Source organism: Salmo salar, unplaced genomic scaffold (assembly GCF_965601325.2).
Source record: "Salmo salar unplaced genomic scaffold, fSalSal1 ptg000691l, whole genome shotgun sequence".
Classification (NCBI taxonomy): domain Eukaryota; kingdom Metazoa; phylum Chordata; class Actinopteri; order Salmoniformes; family Salmonidae; genus Salmo; species Salmo salar.
Window position 1 is genome coordinate 839,890 of NW_027675466.1, and position 13,998 is coordinate 853,887.

Below are 13,998 nucleotides of genomic sequence, written 5' to 3' on the forward strand. Positions count from 1 at the left end.
AACAGGTTAATGATGAATTGTATTAGACGTTATTAGACATTTCTGTTGTTGAGGAGGATGGGAGACCCACAGTATAGGTGCGTAACGCACAGAGACGTCAAAAATGTGTTTCAAAAATCGTCGAAGAGTAATTATTTTAACCTAAAGCATTTAATAAAGACACTTATAGTACAATATTATGGGGAATAGGAATGAGAGGGCTACTTACTTATGATTTATTATTGGAGAATACCACAACAACATTACATGTTGGACTGTACACATTAATATGATTTATTATATACCACAACAACATTACATGTTGGACTGAACACATTAATATGATTTATTATATACCACAACAACATTACATGTTGGACTGTACACATTAATATGATTTATTATATACCACAACAACATTACATGTTGGACTGTACACATTAATATGATTTATTATATACCACAACAACATTACATGTTGGACTGAACACATTAATATGATTTATTATATACCACAACAACATTACATGTTGGACTGTACACATTAATATGATTTATTATATACCACAACAACATTACATGTTGGACTGAACACATTAATATGATTTATTATATACCACAACAACATTACATGTTGGACTGAACACATTAATATGATTTATTATATACCACAACAACATTACATGTTGGACTGTACACATTAATATGATTTATTATATACCACAACAACATTACATGTTGGACTGTACACATTAATATGATTTATTATATACTACAACAACATTACATGTTGGACTGAACACATTAATATGATTTATTATATACCACAACAACATTTCATGTTGGACTGTACACATTAATATGATTTATTATATACTACAACAACATTACATGTTGGACTGAACACATTAATATGATTTATTATTGGAGAATACCACAACAACATTACATGTTGGACTGAACACATTAATATGATTTATTATATACCACAACAACATTACATGTTGGACTGAACACATTAATATGATTTATTATATACCACAACAACATTACATGTTGGACTGTACACATTAATATGATTTATTATATACCACAACAACATTACATGTTGGACTGTACACATTAATATGATTTATTATATACTACAACAACATTACATGTTGGACTGAACACATTAATATGATTTATTATATACCACAACAACATTTCATGTTGGACTGTACACATTAATATGATTTATTATATACTACAACAACATTACATGTTGGACTGAACACATTAATATGATTTATTATTGGAGAATACCACAACAACATTACATGTTGGACTGAACACATTAATATGATTTATTATATACCACAACAACATTACATGTTGGACTGTACACATCAATATGATGTATTATATACCACAACAACATTTCATGTTGGACTGAACACATTAATATGATTTATTATATACCACAACAACATTTCATGTTGGACTGAACAAATTAATGTTATTTATTATATACCACAACAACATTTCATGTTGGACTGAACACATTAATGTTATTTATTATATACCACAACAACATTACATGTTGGACTGTACACATTAATATGATTTATTATTGGAGAATACCACAACAACATTTCATGTTGGACTGTACAAATTAATGTTATTTATTATATACCACAACAACATTTCATGTTGGACTGAACACATTAATATGATTTATTATATACCACAACAACATTACATGTTGGACTGAACAAATTAATGTTATTTATTATATACCACAACAACATTTCATGTTGGACTGTACACATTAATATGATTTATTATATACCACAACAACATTACATGTTGGACTGTACAAATTAATATGATTTATTATATACCACAACAACATTACATGTTGGACTGTACACATTAATATGATTTATTAAAAACAAAGGAGGACAAAGGCACTCTTCATATAATTAATTAAAATGCCTTTATCTGTATGTTATGTTCAATAGAAACAAAGTTTTTAAAAATCCTACGCGTTTCGGCTGCATGGCCTTCGTCAGGGAGTACAAAGAATAATACAATGACTTCTTTTGAACAGCTTTTCCAATTAGCCCTAATTTGAAGAGGGAGTGGTTACACAATGAATTGGACACACCTAGAGACGCCTTCAAGACCTCTTAGCGGAACACAAGTACGCTATACGGGTAGGCAATGAAGACTACCCCATGGCAAGGCACTACAAGTCCTTACACCATGGCAACCCTGCCTCCCTACAAGCTATGGGTATTGATCACATTCCGGCCTCTATTAGAAAAGGGGACCGTCTTAAACAGTTAAACCAAAGGGAAAGTTTTTGGATTTACAAACTACAGGCCACTAAATACCCTGGTTTACATGAAGATATGGATTTACAAACTACAGGCCACTAAATACCCTGGTTTACATGAAGATATGGATTTACAAACTACAAGCCACTAAATACCCTGGTTTACATGAAGATATGGATTTACAAACTACAGGCCACTAAATACCCTGGTTTACATGAAGATATGGATTTACAAACTACAGGCCACTAAATACCCTGGTTTACATGAAGATATGGATTTACAAACTACAAGCCACTAAATACCCTGGTTTACATGAAGATATGGATTTACAAACTACAGGCCACTAAATACCCTGGTTTACATGAAGATATGGATTTACAAACTACAGGCCACTAAATACCCTGGTTTACATGAAGATATGGATTTACAAACTACAGGCCACTAAATACCCTGGTTTACATGAAGATATGGATTTACAAACTACAGGCCACTAAATACCCTGGTTTACATGAAGATATGGATTTACAAACTACAGGCCACTAAATACCCTGGTTTACATGAAGATATGGATTTACAAACTACAGGCCACTAAATACCCTGGTTTACATGAAGATATGGATTTACAAACTACAAGCCACTAAATACCCTGGTTTACATGAAGATATGGATTTACAAACTACAGGCCACTAAATACCCTGGTTTACATGAAGATATGGATTTACAAACTACAGGCCACTAAATACCCTGGTTTACATGAAGATATGGATTTACAAACTACAAGCCACTAAATACCCTGGTTTACATGAAGATATGGATTTACAAACTACAGGCCACTAAATACCCTGGTTTACATGAAGATATGGATTTACAAACTACAGGCCACTAAATACCCTGGTTTACATGAAGATATGGATTTACAAACTACAGGCCACTAAATACCCTGGTTTACATGAAGATATGGATTTACAAACTACAGGCCACTAAATACCCTGGTTTACATGAAGATATGGATTTACAAACTACAGGCCACTAAATACCCTGGTTTACATGAAGATATGGATTTACAAACTACAGGCCACTAAATACCCTGGTTTACATGAAGATATGGATTTACAAACTACAGGCCACTAAATACCCTGGTTTACATGAAGATATGGATTTACAAACTACAGGCCACTAAATACCCTGGTTTACATGAAGATATGGATTTACAAACTACAGGCCACTAAATACCCTGGTTTACATGAAGATATGGATTTACAAACTACAGGCCACTAAATACCCTGGTTTACATGAAGATATGGATTTACAAACTACAGGCCACTAAATACCCTGGTTTACATGAAGATATGGATTTACAAACTACAGGCCACTAAATACCCTGGTTTACATGAAGATATGGATTTACAAACTACAGGCCACTAAATACCCTGGTTTACATGAAGATATGGATTTACAAACTACAAGCCACTAAATACCCTGGTTTACATGAAGATATGGATTTACAAACTACAGGCCACTAAATACCCTGGTTTACATGAAGATATGGATTTACAAACTACAGGCCACTAAATACCCTGGTTTACATGAAGATATGGATTTACAAACTACAGGCCACTAAATACCCTGGTTTACATGAAGATATGGATTTACAAACTACAGGCCACTAAATACCCTGGTTTACATGAAGATATGGATTTACAAACTACAAGCCACTAAATACCCTGGTTTACATGAAGATATGGATTTACAAACTACAGGCCACTAAATACCCTGGTTTACATGAAGATATGGATTTACAAACTACAGGCCACTAAATACCCTGGTTTACATGAAGATATGGATTTACAAACTACAGGCCACTAAATACCCTGGTTTACATGAAGATATGGATTTACAAACTACAAGCCACTAAATACCCTGGTTTACATGAAGATATGGATTTACAAACTACAGGCCACTAAATACCCTGGTTTACATGAAGATATGGATTTACAAACTACAGGCCACTAAATACCCTGGTTTACATGAAGATATGGATTTACAAACTACAGGCCACTAAATACCCTGGTTTACATGAAGATATGGATTTACAAACTACAAGCCACTAAATACCCTGGTTTACATGAAGATATGGATTTACAAACTACAGGCCACTAAATACCCTGGTTTACATGAAGATATGGATTTACAAACTACAGGCCACTAAATACCCTGGTTTACATGAAGATATGGATTTACAAACTACAGGCCACTAAATACCCTGGTTTACATGAAGATATGGATTTACAAACTACAAGCCACTAAATACCCTGGTTTACATGAAGATATGGATTTCTCACCATTCCTGTAGGGTTGTGATAGGTCCATTTGCTGTCATCTAGTGGACATTTTGCTCAATTGCCCTCAGCTATGTTTAGACTGTTGTTGTTCATGTTTTGCTGTGTTCTAGTGTACTATGGAATATATTGCTTTCTTATTCTTCACACTTCTCCCAGTCATGTTTAAGGTTAGAACTACCTTTCTAAGTGTTCTGATACTTCTAGCTTGGAGTTGTATTTTTTTTTGATAACATAGCTACAGTATTTCACTTTTTAATGTGTATAGTATTGCTTACTAGGTGTGTCCAATCAATTTTAACCACTCCCTCTTCAAATTAGGGCTAATTGGGAAAAGCTGTTCAAAGGAGGACATTGTATTATTTCTTTGTACTCCCTGACGAAGGCCATGCAGCCGAAACGCGTCAGATTTTTAAAACCTTGTTTCTATTGAACATGCCATACTAATAAAGGCATTTTAATCAATTATATGAAGAGTGCCTTGGTCCTCCTTTCTATTTTATACTGTACTCTGTATTTCACACAGTGAGTCTATGCAACCTATTATGTGTCAACGGAAGCACATTTTACTTCTGAACGTGTTTAGGCTTGCCATAACAAAGGGGTTGAATACTTTCTGACTCAAGACATTTCAGATTTAAATCTTTTATTCATTTGTAAAAAAGAAAAGAAAAACATATTTCCACTTTGACATTATGAGTTATTGTGTGTAGGACAGTGACAGTAAAATCTCAATTTAATCGATTAAAAAATACAGCGTGTAAACAACAAAATGTGGAAAAGGTCTAGGCAGTGAATACTTTCTGAAGGCCCTGTAGCTGGTATCATGACTTTCAGCATGACAATCAACATCATAACTAAAAGTGAGAAAGAACTATCTCACAGATCCAGGAACGGTTAAATGAACACGGATAGTCATGCCATGGTCCTTGGTCTGATGAACTGTGAGTTAACAACACACAGTTCTCCACTCCACCACCATTAGGCTGTCCACTCCCCCAGTACCTGCAGTAGAAATAACACAGTTAGACTGACCACTCTCTCAGAACCTAGAGTATGAACAACACAGAATCAGTCCTACCCCTTACACGGTGGTCAGAGTTGTTAGAGCAGTAGTCTCTTACTTTGGGGTGGTCAGTGGGTTGCCGTCCACCCATTTCCAGGTCCCCTCAGTAACAGTGTCAGTCAGACCAATCCAGAAACCCTTGTTGAGGTGGAAGAGAAACTCCTGTTGGTGAGAAAGAGCTGATATTGTCAACTACTATAGACTACATGTGTTAAATACTGGAAGATACATTACTGACCAAGGGATGTTTGATCATAACCCCCCCGCCATATCTCTCTCTCTTTCTCTCTCACCTGTTCCTTATCACTGTTGATGATCACCAGGTCTGCTCCTCTCTCCAGACAGTCATCTTTGCTCTCCCCCCAGGTTTTAGTCTCAGTAGACAGGAAGTACCAACTGGATTCAAACTTCTTCCAGTCTTTAGGGCAGGTTTGTTCTACAAGACAAAAACATGAATTTCCATCTTATTATTCTGCACCTATTATTTTAGAATACAAACACAAGTTGACTGCATATTAGAAATATGATGTTATGATCATTTATTTGGTAAACTCACTCAGATTAGAGAACTTTCTCATGAGATCATTTTTCTCTTTCTGTTGCTGGGCTCTCTCTTTAGTCAGGGTGTTACTGCTGGTCTGTAGTTGGTCTCTCTCTTTAGTCAGCTTGTTGTAACTGGTCTGTAGCTGGTCTCTCTTTAGTCAGAAGGCTGTAACTGGCCTGTAGCTGGTCTCTCTCTGTTGAGTCGTGATGACCAATTACTCCATCTGTAAAATGGAAAAGTTAATCAAACATGTAACTACCACACCATTGATGATTAAGGATGATTAAGGATGATTAAGTATGATTAAGGTTGATTAAGGATGATTAAGGATGATTAAGGATGATTAAGTATTCTACTTAAGTCTCAGTGACAAAATACTAAACTTACAGTAGACAGACAGGCCTATGATCCCAGTCAGTAGGAGGACAGACAGCAGCCCCAGACACAAAGCAGCTACTCCAGAGGGTCTCTTCCACCACTGGAAATGTACTGAATCACAAATTATTAAAGTATGGTATTTGGTAATGTGTTTTACTGTATCATCCACGATTGGGACAAATAAATAAAATAAAATTGTATTTGTCACATGCGCCGTATCCAACAGGTGTTTTAACCTGTTGGGGCTACAGGTTAGCAATGAACCCCGAGACGGGATTGCTAACAAGGCTGGAAATTCAAAACATCAAAAATCTAATAATTTCAATTTCTCAAACAAGCAACTATTTTACACCATTTAAAAGATAAACATCTCCTTATTCCAACCACATTGTTCGATTTTCAAAGAGGCTTTACGGCAAAAGCATAAAGTTAGATTATGTTAGGACAGTACATAGCCACAAAAGTACAAACATCCATTTTCAATTCAAGGTCAGGCGTCACCAAAAGCAGAAACCAGCTAAAATGATGCACTAACCTTTGGCAATCTCCATCAGATGACACTCCTAGGACATTATGTTATACAATACATGCATTTTTTGTTCCATCAAGTTCATATTTATATCCAAAAACAGCATTTTACAGTAGCGTGAAATTCAGATTTTTTTTCTTCTCTGAAGTGCTTCCGGTGAACAACGTTACAATTTACAAAATTACTATTCGAAAACATTGGTAAATTATAATATTGTGATTCAAATAATAATAGTTTATCATTTCGTAAATGCTACTGTATTGCCAGATTTCAAAATAACTTTACTGCGAAATCACAAGTTGCAATAAACCGGGTGCTGTGCTAAGAACAATAGGCTAGGCTATATAGGTTAGCATCATCTTGTAACCAGCTAATATCAATAATACTATCGTCAATAATCCCTTACCTTTGATTATCTTCATCCATTGGCATTTCCAGGAATCCCAGGTCCACTACAAATGTGGTTTCTTTTGACAAAGTTCATAATTGATGTCCAAATAACTCCAAGTTGTTCCATGTTGTTAGCGCTTCGGTGGCTACTCAAAAGTAGTGCGGGCGGGGGGTGGGAAGTCACGGCGAAAAGTTAAAAAAGTTTTAAAAAATAATCTATTTACGTTCGTTCAAACATGTCAAACGTTGTTTAGCATCAATCTTTAGAGCCATTTTTAACGTCAAACATCAGTAATGTTTCAACACGACCGCTCCTGTGTCTAGAAAAACATCTTTGAAAATTGTCTCGAGTTACATGATTGAGCAGGTGCAGGCAATAATGGAAGTGACGACATCCCAGGGAGGTCAACTTCCCTTCCTTGTCATCCGGTCTCTGTTGATCATAGACGCTTCAAACAACTTTATAAAGATCGCTGACATCTAGTGGAAGCCGTAGGAGTTGCGAAATGAATCCTTTCTCACTGTGGTATCTATTAAACAATGATTTAAAAAAAATAGTACAGCCACAAAATTCTTTTTTTCTCTCAGGTTTTCTCAGGTTTTTGCCTGCCATATGAGTTTTGTTATACTTACAGACACCATTCAAACAGTTTTAGAAAATTCAGAGTGTTTTCTATCCAAATCTGGTAATAATATGCATATCCTAGCTTCTGAGTTGGTGTAGGTGGCAGTTAAAAATGGGCACATATTTTTTTCAAAATTCTCAATACTGCCCCCGTAGCCCATTAAGAAAAATACAAAAAAATGAAAATAAATAAAAGTAACAAATAATTAAAGAGCAGCAGTAAAATACCAATAGCAGGGCTTTATACAGGGAGTACCGGTACAGAGTCAGTGTGCGGGAGCACTGGTGTCGAGGTAATTGAGGTAATATGTACATGTAGGTAGAGTTATTAAAGTTACTATGCATAGATAATAAACAGAGTAGCAGCAGGGTAAAAAAGGGGGGGGACAATGCAAATAGTCTGGGTAGCCATTTGATTAGATGTTCAGGAGTCTTATGGCTTGGGGGTAGAAACTGTTTATAAGCCTCTTGGACCTAGACTTAGGCACTCTGTTACTGCTTGCCATGCGATAACAGAGAGAACAGTCTATGACTAGGGTGGCTGGAGTCTTTGACAATGTTTAAGGCCTTCCTCTGACACCGCCTGGTATAGAGGTCCTGGATGGCAGGAAGTTTGGCCCAGTGATGTACTGGGCTGTATGCACTACCCTTTGTAGTGCCTTGCTGTCGGAGGCCGAGCAGTTGCCATACCAGGCAGTGGTGCAACCAGTTAGGATGCTCTCGGTGGTGCAGCGTTAGAACCTTTTGAGGATCTGAGGACCCATGCCAAATGTTTTCAGTCTGTTGTGCCCTCTTTTCAGATTTTGTTGTGCCCTCTTCACAACCGTCTTGGTGTGTTTGGACCATGTTAGTTTGTTGGTGATGTGGACACCAATGAACTTGAAACTCTCAACCTGCTCCACTACAGCCCCATCGATGAGAACAGGGGCATGCTCGGTCCTCCTTTTCCTGTAGTCCGCGATCATCTCCTTTGTCTTGATCACGTTGAGGGAGAGGTTGTTGTCCTTGCACCACATGGCCAGGTCTCTGACCTCCTCCCTATAGGCTGTCTCGTCATTGTCGGTGATCAGGCCTACCCCTGTTGTGTCATCGGCAAACTTAATGATGGTGTTGGAGTCATGCCTGGCCATGCAGTCATGAGTGAACAGGGAGTACAGGAGGGTACTGAGCACGCACCCCTGAGGGGCCCCCGTGTTGAGGATCAGCGTGGCGGATGTGTTATTGAGGGTACTATGGTGTTGAACACTGATCTGTAGTCAAGGAATAGCATTCTCACATAGGTGTTCCTTTTGTCCAGGTGGGAAAGGGCAGTGTGGAGTGCAATAGAGATTGCATCATCTGTGGATTTGTTTGGGCGATATGCAAATTGGAGTGGGTCTTGGGTTTCTGGGATAATGGTGTTGATGTGAGCCATTACCAGCCTTCCACTAACTGTTGCTACGGGTCGGTAGTCATTTAGGCAGGTTACCTTAGTGTTCTTGGGCACAGGGTGGTCTGCTTAACCTCTATGGGCTAACCTACTCAACAGCCAGTTGAATACTGTGGCGCAATTTTCAAATACCTTAGATATGCTATTACTTAAATTTTTCAAAAATATGACTATTTTACACCATTTTAAAGATAAGACTCTTGTTAATCTAACCACACTGTCCGATTTCAAAAAGGCTTTACAACGAAAGCAAAACATTAGATTATGTCAGCAGAGTACCCAGCCAGAAATAATCATACACCCATTTTTCAAGCTAGCATATAATGTCACATAAACCCAAACCACAGCTAAATGTAGCACTAACCTTTGATGATCTTCATCAGATGACAACCCTAGGACATTATGTTATACAATACATGCATGTTTTGTTCAATCATGTTCATATTTATATCAAAAACCAGCTTTTTACATTAGCATGTGACTAGCATGTGACTACCATTCCCACCGAACACTGCCGGTGAATGTACTAAATTACTCACGATAAACGTTCACAAAAAGCATAACAATTATTTTAAGAATTATAGATACAGAACTCCTCTATGCACTCAATATGTCCGATTTTAAAATAGCTTTTCGGTGAAAGCACATTTTGCAAAATTTTCAGTAGATAGCCCGGCATCACAGGGCTAGCTAGTTTAGACACCCAGCAAGTTTAGCACTCATCAAAGTCAGATTTACTATAAGAAAAATGTTATTACCTTTGTTGTCTTTGTCAGAATGCACTCCCAGGACTTCTACTTCAATAACAAATGTTGGTTTGGTCCAAAATAATCCATCGTTATATCCAAACAGCGGCGTTTTGTTTGTGCGTTCTAGGGACTATCCTAAAGGGTAAATAAGGGTGGCGAGCATGGCGCAATTCGTGACAAAAAAATTCTAAATATTCCATTTCCGTACTTCGAAGCATGTCAACCGCTGTTTAAAATCAATTTTTATGCCATTTTTCTCATAAAAAAGCGATAATATTCAGACCGGGAATCTGCTTTTAGGTAAACAGACAAAGGAAAAGAAAGCATTCGGTCGAAGCGGGCACGCGCCTAAGCCCATAGTACTCTGTGTGGCCACTTGCCAAAAGCGATAAAGTGTTTCAGCCAGAGCCTGCATCGATATCGTTCAGCTTTTTCCCGGGCTCTGAGACCCTATGGAAGCCGTAGGAAGTGTCACGTTATTGCACAGATCCTGAGTCTTCAATAAAAAGAGCCAAGATGAAACACTACTTCTCAGACAGGCCACTTCCTGCTTGAAATCTTCTCAGGTTTTGGCCTGCCATATGAGTTCTGTTATACTCACAGACACCATTCAAACAGTTTTAGAAACTTTAGGGTGTTTTCTATCCAAAGCCAATAATTATATGCATATTCTAGTTACTGGGCAGGAGTAGTAACCAGATTAAATCGGGTACGTTTTTTATCCAGCCGTGTCAATACTGCCCCCTAGCCCTAACAGGTTAAAACATGTTGGGATTACAGACAGACAGGGAGAGGTTGAAAATGTAAGTGAAGACACTTGCAAGTTGGTCAGCACATGCTCAGAGTACACGTCCTGGTAATCCGTCTGGCCCTGCGGCCTTGTGAATGTTGACCTGTCTAAAGGTCTTACTCACGTCGGCTACGGAGAGCGTGATCACACAGTCGTCCAGAACAAAGCCATATTGCTACATGGCAATCTCACCTGTTTAGTGTGTGTGTGTGTGTGTGTGTGTGTGTGTGTGTGTGTGTGTGTAATCTTACCTGAATCAACAACTCCATCTCTTGAACTGGGCTTGAAGGCTCTTACATTGGAATATAATTGGTCATCAATCTCTGTGGTTTTCATTGCATCAGGCTCATCGTCTTCAAATCCATCTGAGTTTTCATAGACTCCCTCTGACATCTTAACACACTTGTGGTGAAATACAGTAACTTCTAACCTCAACTCTAATATACGTCTATAGCTGTGTCTTCTCCCCGCAAAGTCCTGCGTCTGTGTGACTTTAGGTAGTGAAACTCTTTATCAGTCAACCACAGTGAAGGGGAAATTGTGAAATTAGCACAACCCTGGTCACTACGTGACTCCCACCAGCCTTAGTGTGATAATATAATACATGATATGACTCCCACCAGCCTTAGTGTGATAATATAATACATGATATGACTCCCACCAGCCTTAGTGTGATAATATAATACATGATATGACTCCCACCAGCCTTAGTGTGATTATATAATACATGATATGACTCCCACCAGCCTTAGTGTGATAATATAATACATGATATGACTCCCACCACCCTTAGTTTGATTATACATTGCTCAAAAAAAATAAAGGGAACACTAAAATAACACATCCTAGATCTTAATGAATGAAATAATCTTATGAAATACTTTTTTCTTTACATAGTTGAATGTGCTGACAACAAAATCACACAATAATAATTTATTGAAATCCAATTTATCAACCCATGGAGGTCTGGATTTGGAGTCACACTCAAAATTAAAGTGGAAAAACACACTACAGGCTGATCCAACTTTGATGTAATGTCCTTAAAACAAGTCAAAATGAGGCTCAGTAGTGTGTGTGGCCTCCACGTGCCTGTATGACCTCCCTACAACGCCTGGACATGCTCCTGATGAGGTGGCGGATGGTCTCCTGAGGGATCTCCTCCCAGACCTGGACTAAAGCATCCGCCAACTCCTGGACAGTCTGTGGTGCAACGTGGCGTTGGTGGATGGAGTGAGACATGATGTCCCAGAGGTGCTCAATTGGATTCAGGTCTGGGGAACGGGCGGGCCAGTCCATAGCATCAATGCCTTCCTCTTGCAGGAACTGCTGACACACTCCAGCCACATGAGGTCTAGCATTGTCTTGCATTAGGAGGAACCCAGGGCCAACCGCACCAGCATATGGTCTCACAAGGGATCTGAGGATCTCATTTCGGTACCTAACGCAGTCAGGCTACCTCTGGCGAGCACATGGAGAGCTGTGCGGCCCCCCAAAGAAATGCCACCCCACACCATGACTGACCCACCGCCAAACCGGTCATGCTGGAGGATGTTGCAGGCAGCAGAACGTTCTCCACGGCGTCTCCAGACTCTGTCACGTCTGTCACATGTGCTCAGTGTTAACCTGTTGGGGGTAGGGGGCAGTATTTACACGGCCGGATAAAAAACGTACCCGATTTAACCTCTTACATCTAGACGTTCCGCTAGCGGAACACCTGCTCCAATATCCAATGATAGGCGTGGAGCGAATTACAAATTTCTTAAAAATACAAAAACTTCAATTTTTCAAACATATGACTATTTTACAGCATTTTAAAGACAAGACTCTCCTTTATCTAACAACACTGTCCGATTTCAAAAAGGCTTTACAGCGAAAGCAAAACATTAGATTATGTCAGCAGAGTACCCAGCTGGTGAGTGCTAAACTTGCTGGGTGTCTAAATAGCTAGCCCTGTGATGCCGGGCTATGTACTTAGAATATTGCAAAATGTGCTTTCACCAAAAAGCTATTTTAAAATCGGACATATCGAGTGCATAGAGGAGTTCTGTATCTATAATTCTTAAAATAATTGTTATGCTTTTTGTGAACGTTTATCGTGAGTAATTTAGTAAATGTTTAGTAAATTCACCGGAACTATGCTAGTTCTGAACGTCACATGCTAATGTTAAAAGCTGGTTTTTGATATAAATATGAACTTGATTGAACAAAACATGCATGTATTGTATAACATAATGTCCTAGGTGTGTCATCTGATGAAGATCATCAAAGGTTAGTGCTGCATTTAGCTGTCTTCTGTGTTTTTGTGACATTATATGCTAGCTTGAAAAATGGGTGTCTGATTATTTCTGGCTGGGTACTCTGCTGACATAATCTAATGTTTTGCTTTCGTTGTAAAGCCTTTTTGAAATCGGACAGTGTGGTTAGATTAACCTGTTAGGGCTAGGGGGCAGCATTTGCACGTCTGGATAATTTTTTTTACCCGATTTAATCTGGTTACTAATCCTACCCAGTAACTAGAATATGCATATACTTATTATATATGGATAGAAAACACTCTAAAGTTTCTAAAACTGTTTGAATGGTGTCTGTGAGTATAACAGAACTCATTTGGCAGGCAAAACCCTGAGACATTTTCTGACAGGAAGTGGATACCTGATGTGTTGTATTACCTTTAAACCTATCCCATTGAAAAACACAGGGGCTGAGGAATATTTTGGCACTTCCTATTGCTTCCACTAGATGTCACCAGCCTTTACAAAGTGTTTTGAGTCTTCTGGAGGGAGATCTGACCGAACAAGAGCCATGGAACGATGATGTCCCATTAGACACCTGGCGCGCGAGTTCATGTTGGGTACCCTC

General features: G+C 38.4%; 1 protein-coding gene across 1 annotated transcript; it reads right to left on the minus strand.

The window, feature by feature from the left end:
• Positions 1–5,268: 5,268 nt before the first annotated feature.
• Positions 5,269–10,896, minus strand: LOC145877180 (C-type lectin domain family 4 member E-like). Its single transcript, XM_082972472.1, has 5 exons — positions 6,637–10,896; positions 6,262–6,472; positions 5,999–6,141; positions 5,764–5,867; positions 5,269–5,644 (listed from the first exon to the last, which is right to left on the minus strand). Exons 2-5 carry the CDS (start codon positions 6,281–6,283, stop codon positions 5,497–5,499), a joined length of 417 nt encoding a protein of 138 aa, XP_082828598.1. The 5' UTR covers positions 6,284–6,472; positions 6,637–10,896; the 3' UTR covers positions 5,269–5,496.
• Between the last annotated feature and the right edge of the window lie 3,102 nt (positions 10,897–13,998).

Bases quoted from the DNA above. Each gene is read 5' to 3' on its own strand.
- LOC145877180 (XM_082972472.1), bottom strand. From the start codon at position 6,283: ATGAGAAAGTTCTCTAATCTGA. The intron at 5,868-5,998 runs GTGAGAGAGAAA...TCTCACCAACAG, and splicing joins TCAACAGTGATAAGGAACAG to GAGTTTCTCTTCCACCTCAA. The intron at 5,645-5,763 runs GTAAGAGACTAC...TTTCTACTGCAG, and splicing joins AACCCACTGACCACCCCAAA to GTACTGGGGGAGTGGACAGC.